Source organism: Gnatocerus cornutus, chromosome 6 (assembly GCF_029298725.1).
Source record: "Gnatocerus cornutus isolate USDA-ARS CGAHR chromosome 6, icGnaCorn1.1, whole genome shotgun sequence".
Lineage (NCBI taxonomy): Eukaryota > Metazoa > Arthropoda > Insecta > Coleoptera > Tenebrionidae > Gnatocerus > Gnatocerus cornutus.
Genome location: NC_142238.1, coordinates 1,612,993 through 1,629,940, shown reverse-complemented (window position 1 = coordinate 1,629,940; position 16,948 = coordinate 1,612,993). Strand labels below are relative to the sequence as shown.

The 16,948-nt window shown below is 37.7% G+C and overlaps 1 protein-coding gene and 1 long non-coding RNA gene across 2 annotated transcripts; one reads left to right on the top strand and one right to left on the bottom strand.

The window, feature by feature from the left end:
• Window positions 1-9,078, bottom strand: LOC148172193 (uncharacterized). Its single transcript, XM_088038820.1, has 8 exons — window positions 9,020-9,078; window positions 8,689-8,712; window positions 7,150-7,165; window positions 2,303-6,532; window positions 1,967-2,071; window positions 1,817-1,925; window positions 1,760-1,775; window positions 1-13 (listed from the first exon to the last, which is right to left on the bottom strand). Exons 1-8 carry the CDS (start codon window positions 9,076-9,078, stop codon window positions 1-3), a joined length of 4,572 nt encoding a protein of 1,523 aa, XP_087894946.1.
• A 4,818-nt stretch (window positions 9,079-13,896) lies between these two features.
• LOC148172192 (uncharacterized) lies at window positions 13,897-14,726 on the top strand. The gene is made up of 3 exons (XR_015770283.1): window positions 13,897-14,052; window positions 14,106-14,340; window positions 14,402-14,726. It is a non-coding gene; the product is annotated as an uncharacterized LOC148172192 (long non-coding RNA).
• The last annotated feature ends 2,222 nt before the right edge of the window (window positions 14,727-16,948 follow it).

The window sequence follows — 16,948 nt, the reverse complement described above, 5'->3', positions numbered from 1 at the left end:
CTATGTGACAGCTCTGGAACTTCAGAAATGTCAAAAATTACTGGTTTTTACTTTATTTTCAAATTTTTTTGAATTTTGGCGCCCATTTTGACTCGAAAGTGGCACCATCTATGTGACAGGTCTGGAACTTCGTAAATGTCAAAAATGACAAGTTTCTGGGTTAATTTACATATTTTTCTTGAATTTTAAGCATAATTTGATCTGACCTGACCCTAAAGTGGCGCCATCTGTGTGTCAGGTCTGGAACTTCAGAAATGTCAAAAATGACATGTTTTTACTTTATTTACATATTTTTTTTAAATTTTGGCGTTCATTTTGCCTCGAAAATGGCGCCATCTATGTGTCAGGTCTGGAACTTGGTAAATGTCAAAAATGACAAGTTTCTGGGTTTATTTACATATTTTTCTTGAATTTGAAGCATAATTTGACCTGACCTGACCCTAAAGTGGCGCCATCTATGTGACAGGTCTGGAACTTCAGAAATGACAAAAATTACTGGTTTTTACTTTATTTACATATTTTTTTTGAATTTTGGCGCCCATTTTGACTCGAAAGTGGCACCATCTATGTGACAGGTCTGGAACTTCGTAAATGTCAAAAATTACAGGTTTTTACTTTATTTTACATATTTTTTTTGAATTTTGGCGCCCATTTTGACTCGAAAGTGGCGCCATCTATGTGACAGATCTGGAACTTCGTAAATGTCAAAAATGACAAGTTTCTGGGTTAATTTACATATTTTTTTTGAATTTTGGCGTTCATTTTGCCTCGAAAATGGCGCCATCTATGTGTCAGGTCTGGAACTTCAGAAATGTCAAAAATTACTGGTTTTTACTTTATTTACATATTGTTTTTGAATTTTGGCGCTCATTTTTACTCGAAAGTGGCGCCATCTATGTGACAGGTCTGGAACTTCAGAAATGTCAAAAATTACTGGTTTTTACTTTATTTACATATTTTTTTTGAGTTTTGGCGCTCATTTTGCCTCGAAAATGGCGCCATCTATGTGTTAGGTCTGGAACTTCAAAAATCTCAAAAATTACTGGTTTTTACTTTATTTACATATTGTTTTTGAATTTTGGCGCCCATTTTACTCGAAAGTGGCGCCATCTATGTGACAGGTCTGGAACTTCAGAAATGTCAAAAATTACTGGTTTTTACTTTATTTACAATTTTTTTTTGAATTTTGGCGCCCATTTTGACGCGAAAGTGGCGCCATTTATGTGACAGGTCTGGAACTTCGTAAATGTCAAAAATGACAAGTTTCTGGGTTAATTTACATATTTTTCTTGAATTTTAAGCATAATTTGACCTGACCTGACCCTACAGTGGCGCCATCTATGTGACAGGTCTGGAACTTCAGAAATGTCAAAAATTACTGGTTTTTACTTTATTTACATATTGTTTTTGAATTTTGGCGCCCATTTTTACTCGAAAGTGGCGCCATCTATGTGACAGGTCTGGAACTTCAGAAATGTCAAAAATTACTGGTTTTTACTTTATTTACATATTTTTTTTGAATTTTGGCGCCCATTTTGACTCGAAAGTGGCGCCATCTATGTGACAGATCTGGAACTTCGCAAATGTCAAAAATGACAAGTTTCTGGGTTAATTTACATATTTTTTTTGAATTTTGGCGTTCATTTTGCCTCGAAAATGGCGCCATCTATGTGTCAGGTCTAGAACTTCAGAAATGTCAAAAATTACTGGTTTTTACTTTATTTACATATTGTTTTTGAATTTAGGCGCTCATTTTTACTCGAAAGTGGCGCCATCTATGTGACAGGCCTGGAACTTCAGAAATGTCAAAAATTACTGGTTGTTGAGAAACTTGAGTTCTCAATCGACGCTTGAGCTTTTTCAAGCGTCGCCGTAGTGAAAAATAAAATGTGGAAAGGGCTTGTTGCCAAAATCTTGTTCTTACTCTAGAGGTTTATTCAGAACTATCTTACAAAAAACTATGTACAGGAAAAGTAAAGACCACCCCTCTGTGTGGGGGTGGGGCGTGCGCAGACGCCCACCAATACGAGGGTAGTACCGTGATGGTACCGAACATACTCCCCGCGTTGAACTGTTGAACAAGTTCAAGAGGCAAAAAATAGGTGTGTTAAACTAATGATATAAAAAGTTGATTTAGATAAAACACATTTAGTGAAGTTCTTGAATTTAATTAAAACAATAAATGTCTTAAACTAATAACGATTTAGAGATGTTAGAGAGATATTTACAGTTGCTAAATGTAGATTAGCGAAAAGTCAGGACTTATAACATAATTTTATGAGTCCAGAGGAACCGCACAGACCTTCGTAATGGGTCGTTTGTACACTCCCCGCACTGTTTTAATTGACACAACACGACACTGTCCGTCTGATCCGGGATGGAGATCGACAATTCTCCCCATGGGCCAGTGAAGCGGAGCTGTGTTGTCTTCTTTGAGAATAACGAGGTCGCCGATGCAAGGACGTTTTCCGGGATGTTGTCTCCATTTCGATCGGGCCTGGAGAGTCGCCAAGTACTCCCTGGACCAACGCTTCCAGAATTCGTGTCGTAGTCTCTCTACCAATTGGTAACGATTTAACCGGTTTCTTGGTTGGTCATCAAGTCCAGGTTCATTGGGGGCGGTCAGAGGGGCCCCAATGAGAAAATGGCCAGGAGTTAAAGGTTGAGGATCGTTAGGGTCGTTAGATAGAGGAGTGATTGGACGGGAATTCATGCACGCTTCCACCATTGTCAACAATGTATTAATTTCCTCGTAATTAAGGAGCGTTTCTCCAATTACCCGTTTTAAGTGAGACTTCGCGGATTTAACCGCGCTTTCCCACAAACCTCCCATGTGGGGAGCATGTGGAGGAATAAAGTGCCATTCTATTCCATCGTTTGAAGCCGCTGAGTGCAATTTTGCTCTGAATTCGCGGTCTCGTAACAAAACGCGCAGCTGCTGGAGATGGCGATTGGCCCCAACAAAATTTTTCCCATTGTCCGAAAATATTTTTGCCGGTTTATCTCGTCTAGCAATAAATCTTTTAAGGGTATTGAGAAAAGCGGAGGACGAGCACTCGCAGACAACTTCGATATGTACGGCCCGTGTTGCAAAACATACAAAAATGGCAATGTATGCCTTCATTGTTTTTTGGGTTCGTCCAAATCCATTCTTTAACGCGAATGGGCCCGCATAATCCACACCGACAATTGAGAAAGGACGAGAAGGCGTGACGCGATCTGCGGGAAGATCAGCCATGAACTGATCAAATTGCCTGGGTTTTGTTTTGTAACAATTCAAGCAATTAAATATTAATTTCCGAACAATGGTTCGTCCAGAAATGGGCCAGTACTTGTAACGAACAGCGCCCAAAGTTGCTTGCCAGCCTGAATGTAGACCTTCTATGTGATGCCTTGTAATTATCAAACGCGTTACTGGATGATCCTTAGGCAATATTAATTGGTGTTTACCCCATTCGGACAACGAAGAATTACGAAGGCGCCCCCCTACGCGTAAAAGACCGTTATTGTCGATAAATGGGCTTAAGGCCGCGATTTTGCTGGACTTCGGAATTTCTTTGGAGCCCCTTAACTCGTGGATTTCGTTGCGCAAAGCTTCTGATTGGGTCGCTTTGATAATGGTATCATGAGCCTGATTCAATTCCTTTTTATTTAAAGGACCGGTTCGTTTAGGGGTTTTTGATAAGCAGTTGTTTTTAAATCTCAGAATTAATGCGGTCACTCTGATCAATTTTTGAAATGATGAAAATCGCGTCCATAATTCGAATTGTGATGGCTGCATCACTCTCAGGCAGCAAGTGGTTTTTAGTTCGGGAAGGGTTGTATCGTCCATTGATTCCGCATTTACGTTGAAGGCGGGTATTTCGCAATTGGGTAGTGATAGAAACTCCGGTCCTGTCAACCAGCGAGACTTTGACAGAAGAGCAGGAGTTGTGCCACGGGATAAAATGTCGGCTGGATTCTGACTTGATGGCACATGATGCCAATCGCGGACATTGGTTGCGGATTGAATTTCCGATACCCGATTTGACACGAATACCTTTAACCGTGTGGGTTCTAATCGCAACCAAGCTAAAACTATGGTGGAGTCACTCCAGAGGTGGTACCGGGCCCCGGAAAGATTTAAAGTGTTGCGTACCTTTACGATCAGCCGCGCCAAAAGCAACGCCGCGCATAATTCCATTCGCGGAATCGTTATGGACTTTAATGGAGCAACTCTATTTTTTGAGCATAAAAGTTTTGTTTGTAGATGGCCTTGGGCGTCCAGGCTACGTAGATAAATGCATGCTCCATACGCGTTTTGACTAGCATCGCAAAATCCGTGAATTTGAAATTCCTCGCGCTGATGAAGAACTAATCGCGGTATCTCAATGTGATTCAACTCCGAGAAAGTGTTTATGAATTGACACCATTGGGTGTGTAACTCGGCAGGTAAACTCTCATCCCAATCGAGTTTTAATGACCATAATTTTTGAAGAATAATTTTAGCTGCAACTGTCACTGGTGCTACTAATCCAAGAGGATCGAATATTCTCGCGATCGCACTCAAAACTGTGCGTTTGGTGATTCTTTGCGAAGGGGACGGATTATTTGCTGTTTCGAATTTGATTTGATCACTATTGCGATCCCACAGAACTCCTAATGTTTTGCTGATTTCTTGTTTGTCTAAGGAGGCCGTGTTATTACTTGAAATTTGACTTGTGTCCGATATATTAGGACGATTGGACATGATTTTGTGCAGTTCGAAGCCACCGCTACGTAGAATCGACTTTACTTCATTTAAAAGTTGAATTGCCTCGATTTCCGTGTCAGCTCCGGTGAGCAGATCATCTACATAAAAATCACGGCGAATGGCCCGTGCGGCGTTTGGTAGATCTGCGGCTGCAGCGATTTTCGCGAGTTCCTCTAGGCATCGGGTCGCTAAAAAGCTCGAACTTGCGAAACCGTAAGTGACCGTTTGCAGCTTGTAAATTTTTATGGGTTCGGTCGAGTCATCACGCCAATGGATTTGTTGGTATTTTTGATGCTCCGGATGTAACAAAATTTGCCGGTACATCTTTTGGATGTCTGCTGTGATGGCCACAGGGTACGTCCTGAACCGGATGAGAGTTTCGTAAAGTTCAGGTTGCAATGTTGGGCCGACCAGCAAGTGGTCATTTATGGATTTATTGTTCGTAGTTTTGAAGGACGCGTTGAAGACTACCCGCAATTTTGTTGTTAAGCTGGCCTCGTTTATGACCGCATGGTGCGGAACAAAGTATCCGGTATGATCTGGTTTTGGGACTTCCACCATGTGTCCTAGCGATTTATAATTGGCCAAAAATTCCGTATACTGTTCCCTTACAATCGGGTCCCTTTGAAGCCGTCGTTCAAGATTCAGAAACATCTTGCAAACCCTGTCGTAAGAATTTCCCAGAAGGGGCGGTTCGTCCCGAAAGGGCAATTTGACCTGAAATCGGCCCAGCGCCGTTCGACTGAAGGTCTTCGTAAAAATGTCTTCGCATAAATTATTTGAGTTGTCGATCGTATTTTCTCCGCAATTTTCAAGGTTGAAGAATGTTTGCACCGCGTCATGTAACTCGATGTTCGAGATGTTGCACGGGATTTGCGCTGGGACCGGATTAGATTTTGAAGGGCCGTTGATGATCCAGCCTAATTGGGTTTTTTGCAGAATGGGACCGCGGTTTGGCATCTGAATTTGGCCCACGCAAATTAACTCCCAAAATAACTCATTGCCTATAAGGAGGTCAATTTTATTCGGCACGTTATAGGCGGGATCGGCCAAGCGAATATTTTCTGGTACACCTGTTATCGCTGAAATTGGCACGGTAGGTATGTTACCAGTAATTTTTGGGACAACGAGGCAATTAAGCTCGGAAGAGTAAGCGTTTTGCGCGCTAGTGAACTGAATTTTGACAAATCGCTTTATCGGTGCCACTATTCCACCGATACCGGAGACTGCGATATTTACGTTTTTGACGTTGTTTAGTTTCAATTTTTTTATCGCTTCTTCCGTAACAAAATTCGACGCAGACCCGTTGTCGAGAAGTGCCCGCAACTGGACATTGTTGCCCCCTCGCGCGCGTACGTTGACGATGGCCGTAGATAAAAACACGGTCGAGCAAATTAAAGAAGTGCTTGTCTCGGCTGACGAAGTTAGGGCTGAGGTCGACGGTTGCGGTTCTTCATTGTGGGCAGAATTTTGATTCACGTGCAAGAGCGTATTGTGCCTTTTATTGCAACTTCTGCAATTTGATGAATTGCACGTCTCCGACCTGTGGCCACCGCGCAAGCAATTGATGCAGAGCTGAAGTTTTTTGACTTCCAACATGCGCTGCTCTGGACTAAGCGCTAAAAATCGAGGACAGCCGTAAATGTGATGTCCCTGCCGACATATGGAGCATTTCAACGGTTTCACTGAAGGGCTGACTATATGAGAAATTGTACGGTTGTTACCGGAATTTTTATTAATTTTGAACGGATGTTGGTTGACTCTTGTGGTTACGTCATAGGACTCCCACATTTGACATCTCTTTTAATTTATTTTAAGCATAATTTGACCTGACCTGACCCTAAAGTGGCGCCATCTGTGTGTCAGGTCTGGAACTTCAGAAATGTCAAAAATGACATGTTTTTACTTTATTTACATATTTTTTTTGAATTTCGGCGCTCATTTTGCCTCGAAAATGGCGCCATCTATGTGACAGGTCTGGAACTTCAGAAATGTCAAAAATGACATGTTTTTACTTTATTTACATATTTTTTTTGAATTTTAAGCATAATTTGATCTGACCTGACTCTAAAGTGGCGCCATCTGTGTGTCAGGTCTGGAACTTCAGAAATGTCAAAAATGACATGTTTTTACTTTATTTACATATTTTTTTTAAATTTTGGCGCTCATTTTGCCTCGAAAATGGCGCCATCTATGTGTCAGGTCTGGAACTTGGTAAATGTCAAAAATGACAAGTTTCTGGGTTTATTTACATATTTTTCTTGAATTTGAAGCATAATTTGACCTGACCTGACCCTAAAGTGGCGCCATCTATGTGACAGGTCTGGAACTTCAGAAATGCCAAAGAATTACTGGTTTTTACTTTATTTACATATTTTTTTTGAATTTTGGCGCCCATTTTGACTCGAAAATGGCACCATCTCTGTGACAGGTCTGGAACTTCGTAAATGTCAAAAATTACAGGTTTTTACTTTATTTTACATATTTTTTTTGAATTTTGGCGCCCATTTTGACTCGAAAGTGGCGCCATCTATGTGACAGATCTGGAACTTCGTAAATGTCAAAAATGACAAGTTTCTGGGTTAATTTACATATTTTTTTTGAATTTTGGCGTTCATTTTGCCTCGAAAATGGCGCCATCTATGTGTCAGGTCTGGAACTTCAGAAATGTCAAAAATTACTGGTTTTTACTTTATTTACATATTGTTTTTGAATTTTGGCGCTCATTTTTACTCGAAAGTGGCGCCATCTATGTGACAGGTCTGGAACTTCAGAAATGTCAAAAATTACTGGTTTTTACTTTATTTACATATTTTTTTTGAGTTTTGGCGCTCATTTTGCCTCGAAAATGGCGCCATCTATGTGTCAGGTCTGGAACTTCAAAAATCTCAAAAATTACTGGTTTTTACTTTATTTACATATTGTTTTTGAATTTTGGCGCCCATTTTACTCGAAAGTGGCGCCATCTATGTGACAGGTCTGGAACTTCAGAAATGTCAAATATTACTGGTTTTTACTTTATTTACATATTTTTTTTGAATTTTGGCGCCCATTTTGACGCGAAAGTGGCGCCATTTATGTGACAGGTCTGGAACTTCGTAAATGTTAAAAATGACAAGTTTCTGGGTTAATTTACATATTTTTCTTGAATTTTAAGCATAATTTGACCTGACCTGACCCTACAGTGGCGCCATCTATGTGACAGGTCTGGAACTTCAGAAATGTCAAAAATTACTGGTTTTTACTTTATTTACATATTGTTTTTGAATTTTGGCGCTCATTTTGCCTCGAAAGTGGCGCCATCTATGTGACAGATCTGGAACTTCGTAAATGTCAAAAATGACAAGTTTCTGGGTTAATTTACATATTTTTTTTGAATCTTGGCGTTCATTTTGCCTCGAAAATGGCGCCATCTATGTGTCAGGTCTGGAACTTCAGAAATGTCAAAAATTACTGGTTTTTACTTTATTTACATATTGTTTTTGAATTTTGGCGCTCATTTTTACTCGAAAGTGGCGCCATCTATGTGACAGGTCTGGAACTTCAGAAATGTCAAAAATTACTGGTTTTTACTTTATTTACATATTTTTTTTGAGTTTTGGCGCTCATTTTGCCTCGAAAATGGCGCCATCTATGTGTCAGGTCTGGAACTTCAAGAATGTCAAAAATTACTGGTTTTTACTTTATTTACATATTGTTTTTGAATTTTGGCGCCCATTTTACTCGAAAGTGGCGCCATCTATGTGACAGGTCTGGAACTTCAGAAATGTCAAAAATTACTGGTTTTTACTTTATTTACATATTTTTTTTGAATTTTGGCGCCCATTTTGACGCGAAAGTGGCGCCATTTATGTGACAGGTCTGGAACTTCGTAAATGTCAAAAATGACAAGTTTCTGGGTTAATTTACATATTTTTCTTGAATTTTAAGCATAATTTGACCTGACCTGACCCTACAGTGGCGCCATATATGTGACAGGTCTGAAAATTCAGAAATGTCAAAAATTACTGGTTTTTACTTTATTTTCATATTTTTTTGAATTTTGGCGCCCATTTTGACTCGAAAGTGGCACCATCTATGTGACAGGTCTGGAACTTCGTTAATGTCAAAAATGACAAGTTTCTGGGTTAATTTACATATCTTTCTTGAATTTTAAGCATAATTTGACCTGACCTGACCCTAATGTGGCGCCATCTATGTGTCAGGTCTGGAACTTCAAAAATGTCAAAAATGACATGTTTTTACTTTGTTTACATATTTTTTTAGAATTTTGGCGCCCATTTTTACTCGAAAGTGGCGCCATCTATGTTACAGGTCTGGAGCATCAGAAATGTCAAAAATGACATGTTTTTACTTTATTTACATATTTTTTTTGAATTTCGGCGCTCATTTTGCCTCGAAAATGGCGCCATCTATGTGACAGGTCTGGAACTTCAGAAATGTCAAAAATGACATGTTTTTAGTTTATTTACATATTTTTTTTAAATTTTGGCGCTCATTTTGCCTCGAAAATGGCGCCATCTATGTGTCAGGTCTGGAACTTCGTAAATGTCAAAAATGACAAGTTTCTGGGTTTATTTACATATTTTTCTTGAATTTTAAGCATAATTTGACCTGACCTGACCCTAAAGTGGCGCCATTTATGTGACAGGTCTGGAACTTCAAAAATGTCAAAAATGACATGTTTTACTTTATTTACATATTTTTTTTGAATTTTGGCGCCCATTTTGACTCAAAAGTGGCGCCATCTATGTGACAGGTCTGGAACTTCAGAAATGTCAAAAATTACTGGTTTTTACTTTATTTTCAAATTTTTTTGAATTTTGGCGCCCATTTTGACACGAAAGTGGCACCATCTATGTGACAGGTCTGGAACTGCGTAAATGTCAAAAATGACAAGTTTCTGGGTTAATTTACATATTTTTCTTGAATTTTAAGCATAATTTGACCTGACCTGACCCTAAAGTGGCGCCATTTGTGTGTCAGGTCTGGAACTTCAGAAATGTCAAAAATGACATGTTTTTACTTTATTTACATATTTTTTTTGAATTTCGGCGCTCATTTTGCCTCGAAACTGGCGCCATCTATGTGTCAGGTCTGGAACTTCAGAAATGTCAAAAATTACTGGTTTTTACTTAATTTACATATTGTTTTTGAATTTTGGCGCTCATTTTTACTCGAAAGTGGCGCCATCTATGTGACAGGTCTGGACCTTCAGAAATGTCAAATATTACTGGTTTTTACTTTATTTACATATTGTTTTTGAATTTTGGCGCCCATTTTTACTCGTAAGTGGCGCCATCTATGTGTCAGGTCTGGAACTTCAGTAATGTCAAAAATTACTGGTTTTTACTTTATTTACATATTGATTTTGAATTTTGGCGCCCATTTTTACTCGAAAGTGGCGCCATCTATGTCACAGGTCTGGAACTGCAGAACTGTCAAAAATGACATGTTTTTACTTTATTTTACATATTTTTTTTGAATTTTGGCGCCCATTTTGACTCGAAAGTGGCGCCATCTATGTGACAGATCTGCAACTTCGTAAATGTCAAAAATGACAAGTTTCTGGGTTAATTTACATATTTTTTTTGAATTTTGGCGCTCATTTTGCCTCGAAAATGGCGCCATCTATGTGTCAGATCTGGAACTCAGAATTGTCAAAAATTACTGGTTTTTACTTTATTTACATATTGTTTTTGAATTTTGGCGCTCATTTTTGCTCGAAAGTGGCGCCATCTATGTGACAGGTCTGGAACTTCAGAAATGTCGAAAATTACTGGGTTTTACTTTATTTACATATTTTTTTTGAGTTTTGGCGCTCATTTTGCCTCGACAATGGCGCCATCTATGTGTCAGGTCTGGAACTTCAAAAATGTCAAAAATTACTGGTTTTTACTTGATTTACATATTGTTTTTGAATTTTGGCGCCCATTTTACTCGAAAGTGGCGCCATCTATGTGACAGGTCTGGAACTTCAGAAATGTCAAAAATGACATGTTTTTACTTTATTTACATATTTTTTTTGAATTTTGGCGCTCATTTTGACTCAAATGTGGCGCCATCTATGTGACAGGTCTGGAACTTCAGAAATGTCAAAAATTACTGGTTTTTACATTATTTTCAATTTTTTTTGAATTTTGGCGCCCATTTTGACTCGAAAGTGGCACCATCTATGTGACAGGTCTGGAACTGCGTAAATGTCAAAAATGACAAGTTTCTGGGTTAATTTACATATTTTTCTTGAATTTTAAGCATAATTTGATCTGACCTGACTCTAAAGTGGCGCCATCTGTGTGTCAGGTCTGGAACTTCAGAAATGTCAAAAATGACATGTTTTTACTTTATTTACATATTTTTTTTAAATTTTGGCGCTCATTTTGCCTCGAAAATGGCGCCATCTATGTGTCAGGTCTGGAACTTGGTAAATGTCAAAAATGAGAAGTTTCTGGGTTTATTTACATATTTTTCTTGAATTTGAAGCATAATTTGACCTGACCTGACCCTAAAGTGGCGCCATCTATGTGACAGGTCTGGAACTTCAGAAATGTCAAAGAATTACTGGTTTTTACTTTATTTACATATTTTTTTTGAATTTTGGCGCCCATTTTGACTCGAAAGTGGCACCATCTCTGTGACAGGTCTGGAACTTCGTAAATGTCAAAAATTACAGGTTTTTACTTTATTTTACATATTTTTTTTGAATTTTGGCGCCCATTTTGACTCGAAAGTGGCGCCATCTATGTGACAGATCTGGAACTTCGTAAATGTCAAAAATGACAAGTTTCTGGGTTAATTTACATATTTTTTTTGAATTTTGGCGTTCATTTTGCCTCGAAAATGGCGCCATCTATGTGTCAGGTCTGGAACTTCAGAAATGTCAAAAATTACTGGTTTTTACTTTATTTACATATTGTTTTTGAATTTTGGCGCTCATTTTTACTCGAAAGTGGCACCATCTATGTGACAGGTCTGGAACTTCAGAAATGTCAAAAATTACTGGTTTTTACTTTATTTACATATTTTTTTTGAGTTTTGGCGCTCATTTTGCCTCGAAAATGGCGCCATCTATGTGTCAGGTCTGGAACTTCAAAAATCTCAAAAATTACTGGTTTTTACTTTATTTACATATTGTTTTTGAATTTTGGCGCCCATTTTACTCGAAAGTGGCGCCATCTATGTGACAGGTCTGGAACTTCAGAAATGTCAAATATTACTGGTTTTTACTTTATTTACATATTTTTTTTGAATTTTGGCGCCCATTTTGACGCGAAAGTGGCGCCATTTATGTGACAGGTCTGGAACTTCGTAAATGTTAAAAATGACAAGTTTCTGGGTTAATTTACATATTTTTCTTGAATTTTAAGCATAATTTGACCTGACCTGACCCTACAGTGGCGCCATCTATGTGACAGGTCTGGAACTTCAGAAATGTCAAAAATTACTGGTTTTTACTTTATTTACATATTGTTTTTGAATTTTGGCGCTCATTTTGCCTCGAAAGTGGCGCCATCTATGTGACAGATCTGGAACTTCGTAAATGTCAAAAATGACAAGTTTCTGGGTTAATTTACATATTTTTTTTGAATCTTGGCGTTCATTTTGCCTCGAAAATGGCGCCATCTATGTGTCAGGTCTGGAACTTCAGAAATGTCAAAAATTACTGGTTTTTACTTTATTTACATATTGTTTTTGAATTTTGGCGCTCATTTTTACTCGAAAGTGGCGCCATCTATGTGACAGGTCTGGAACTTCAGAAATGTCAAAAATTACTGGTTTTTACTTTATTTACATATTTTTTTTGAGTTTTGGCGCTCATTTTGCCTCGAAAATGGCGCCATCTATGTGTCAGGTCTGGAACTTCAAGAATGTCAAAAATTACTGGTTTTTACTTTATTTACATATTGTTTTTGAATTTTGGCGCCCATTTTACTCGAAAGTGGCGCCATCTATGTGACAGGTCTGGAACTTCAGAAATGTCAAAAATTACTGGTTTTTACTTTATTTACATATTGTTTTTGAATTTTGGCGCCCATTTTACTCGAAAGTGGCGCCATCTATGTGACAGGTCTGGAACTTCAGAAATGTCAAATATTACTGGTTTTTACTTTATTTACATATTTTTTTTGAATTTTGGCGCCCATTTTGACGCGAAAGTGGCGCCATTTATGTGACAGGTCTGGAACTTCGTAAATGTTAAAAATGACAAGTTTCTGGGTTAATTTACATATTTTTCTTGAATTTTAAGCATAATTTGACCTGACCTGACCCTACAGTGGCGCCATCTATGTGACAGGTCTGGAACTTCAGAAATGTCAAAAATTACTGGGTTTTACTTTATTTACATATTTTTTTTGAGTTTTGGCGCTCATTTTGCCTCGACAATGGCGCCATCTATGTGTCAGGTCTGGAACTTCAAAAATGTCAAAAATTACTGGTTTTTACTTGATTTACATATTGTTTTTGAATTTTGGCGCCCATTTTACTCGAAAGTGGCGCCATCTATGTGACAGGTCTGGAACTTCAGAAATGTCAAAAATGACATGTTTTTATTTTATTTACATATTTTTTTTAAATTTTGGCGCTCATTTTGCCTCGAAAATGGCGCCATATATGTGTCACGTCTGGAACTTCGTAAATGTCAAAAATGACAAGTTTCTGGGTTTATTTACATATTTTTCTTGAATTTGAAGCATAATTTGACCTGACCTGACCCTAAAGTGGCGCCATCTATGTGACATGTCTGGAACTTCAAAAATGTCAAAAATGACATGCTTTTACTTTATTTTACATATTTTTTTTGAATTTTGGCGCTCATTTTGACTCGAAAGTGGCGCCATCTATGTGACAGGTCTGGAACTTCAGAAATGACAAAAATTACTGGTTTTTACTTTATTTTAAAATTTTTTTGAATTTTGGTGCCCATTTTGACTAAGGTCACTAGATCAAATTGTCTGTTTTATAAGGTACCGCTGTTAGTTTTTCAGTGCGCAATTCAAGAGAGACAGACATAGTCCATAAATCAATGGGTTAGAACGAGACGCAAGATTCTAGGGAATTATCATAAAATTGTTGACGTAAAATTTGTCATTGACAAAATGTAAGGTTATCTTAAATTTATTTGTTTAAAATACACTTAAATAAACCGTGGGTACAAAGAGAAAATTGGTTCCAACATTATAACAGACTATGTGAATACGTAAGAGGTGAGCGAACCGACATTAGAACCGATTCCATTTTAGCACGTTAAGGAGGTGCAACACTCAGAAACGGTCTCGGACTTCAAGCACTGTCTTTGGCAATCTCCAACGATTCGACCTGTATGCAGTAACGCCCTAATTAGAATATGCTATCAGCACTTTTTATATTGTAGCTTATGCAGACAATGTGGTAATAATGATGTGATGTAAAGGAACTGAGAGAAAGCATTGCATAAATGGAAGTAGCAAATACATGAGCAGAAAATGAAGTACATGAGATATTCTTCAAGCGCTATTAAGAAGAGAGAGTTTACAAATTTGTACATGTTAGATCTTGATTGAGTTAATACAGAACAACTGCAATTATCATCAACATCAACAAAACGAATATCAGGAGCAAATATTAAGGTTATGGCAAAATTATTTAACACCCTAAAATACAAAATTAAATCTATTTCTAACACTACAGGAGACCATTTGAATACGTAAGAAGTGAGTGAGCAAACCAACATTACTATCAATCCCATTGAAGTGCGAGTCATGTGTTTGAGCCTCTAGCGTTGTCTTTGGCAGTGTTTCAACGATTCCACCTGTATACAGTAAGGGCATAAGTGTTATAAATTCTTTATATGTTGTGAACTGTAGCGAGAAATATAAAAATTATAAGACCTAAAGAAGAACTGAGAAAAAGCATTAGGACGGACATACATGGAAAATGCAAGTGACGCGTATAGTGAGGAAATGACTAATAAGAGTATAATAGTTGAATAGTTGAGAAGTTTGAATGTGGAAAAATATTCAAGAACTTGAGGGTGCACAACACTGAAATGCAGATTGTTGCAATGAAACCTTGTGATTTTCTTATGAAGTAACAAGAAATTCAATGATTAATTTCAGGTAAAATGAAGATTCAACGTTGTATCCAAAAACCAAAGAAATAGTGCAGCATATTAACTCAACGACAATAAAATAATTTTAATCAAATCTTTTATTCTACTACACTTTCTCCATGAATGTATAGCTATGAGTTAGCACCCATGTGTTTAAGGACCTTCTTACGCCACTTAGAACTGTAGAACCTGTTTTGCCTCTCTTATGTGTATTTCTTGTTCTATTGCATTTTCAGTGTTCCCTTTCATTATGAGGAAGCAGCAGTGGCTTCAAGCCAATCATCTTCTGCCGCTGATGTTGAAAGCGATGTTGTATCTCCCTCCTGAGGCTGTGTATCTGCAGTGTTCAGTGCAATGACTGTATCTTGTCCCTCTGCTGTTTTATGAGGTGCCTCTTTTAGATTAGGGTAGCAAGTCAGTTGTTCCTACAACACATTTTGATGACGTTTCCCGGTGAGGCCGACAAACTTACACTTTACAAGATTTTTGCTTATTTTTTAGGCCATTGAAACATTTCTGTTCATAACGCAGGTTTTGTGATGTAATCCTTCTGCCATTTTCTTGTCCATAGATTTGATTTTCAACTCATATTAACAATAAGATGAACGAGTTATTCGTCTGAATGCAAGAAGTTCATGTTGCTATTGGGGCTATTGAAACACAAAAGCGATTGAAGACAAATTGGGGGAACATTATTTAAATTTAGTTCACGGAATTCGTAAACTAACAGGTACAAAATTCCATAACCTTATAAGAAGTACTCAAGGGTTCATATACAAAAACTAACTTTAGTATTCCCCCAATACGTACTGCTTAACCAATGTCACAATGATTGTCGGCTTTGATAGGGCTTCCATCTACCTTCTATTTGGAGTTTTCTGAAATTAGTGGAAAGTCGTCGTACATAAAACGTCAAATAGTATTTACTTACGGCCGAGGAAACAAATACAGCATAACGATTCGTGTTGAGAAGTCGCACATTCAAACCATTTTATTACAAACGATATTTGACAAGAATTGACAGTTCATAAAGCAATGTGTCCACACAAACAACACAAAATTTAGTGCGCATGTAGAGATAGACAGAAGATATCGTTGTCTTTCTTTTTGTCACTAACAGCGGTACCTTATAAAACAGACAATTTGATCTAGTGACCTTAATTTTGCCTCGAAAATGGCGCCATCTATGTGTCAGGTCTGGAACTTCAGAAATGTCAAAAATTACTGGTTTTTACATTATTTACATATTGTTTTTGAATTTTGGCGCTCATTTTTACTCGAAAGTGGCGCCATCTATGTGACAGGTCTGGAACTTCGTAAATGTCAAAAATGACAAGTTTCTGGGTTAATTTACATATTTTTCTTGAATTTTAAGCATAATTTGACCTGACCTGACCCTAAAGTGGCGCCATCTATGTGACAGGTCTGGAACTTCAAAAATGTCAAAAATGACATGTTTTTACTTTATTTACATATTTTTTTTGAATTTCGGCGCCCATATTGGCTCAAAAGTGGCGCCATCTATGTGACAGGTCTGGAACTTCAGAAATGTCAAAAATTACTGGTTTTTACTTTATTTTCAATTTTTTTTTAATTTTGGCGCCCATTTTGACTCGAAAGTGGCACCATCTATGTGACAGGTCTGGAATTGCGTAAATGTTAAAAATGACAAGTTTCTGGGTTAATTTACATATTTTTCTTGAATTTTAAGCATAATTTGACCTGACCTGACCCTAAAGTGGCGCCATCTGTGTGTCAGGTCTGGAACTTCAGAAATGTCAAAAATGACATGTTTTTACTTTATTTACATATTTTTTTTGAATTTCGGCGCTCATTTTGCCTCGAAAATGGCGCCATCTATGTGACAGGTCTGGAACTTCAGAAATGTCAAAAATGACATGTTTTTACTTTATTTACATATTTTTTTTTGAATTTTGGCGCTCATTTTGCCTCGAAAATGGCGCCATCTATGTGTCAGGTCTGGAACTTCGTAAATGTCAAAAATGACCAAGTTTCTGGGTTTATTTACATATTTTTCTTGAATTTGAAGCATAATTTGAGCTGACCTGACCCTAAAGTGGCGCCATCTATGTGACAGGTCTGGAACTTCGTAAATGTCAAAAATT

Bases quoted from the DNA above. Each gene is read 5' to 3' on its own strand.
- LOC148172193 (XM_088038820.1), bottom strand. From the start codon at position 9,078: ATGTCATTTTTGACATTTCTGATGCTCCAGACCTGTAACATAGATGGC. The intron at 8,713-9,019 runs GTAAAAATGGGC...CTGAATTTTCAG, and splicing joins ATAGATGGCGCCACTTTCGA to ACCTGTCACATATATGGCGC. The intron at 2,072-2,302 runs GTCTGTGCGGTT...CTTGTTCAACAG, and splicing joins ACAAACGACCCATTACGAAG to TTCAACGCGGGGAGTATGTT.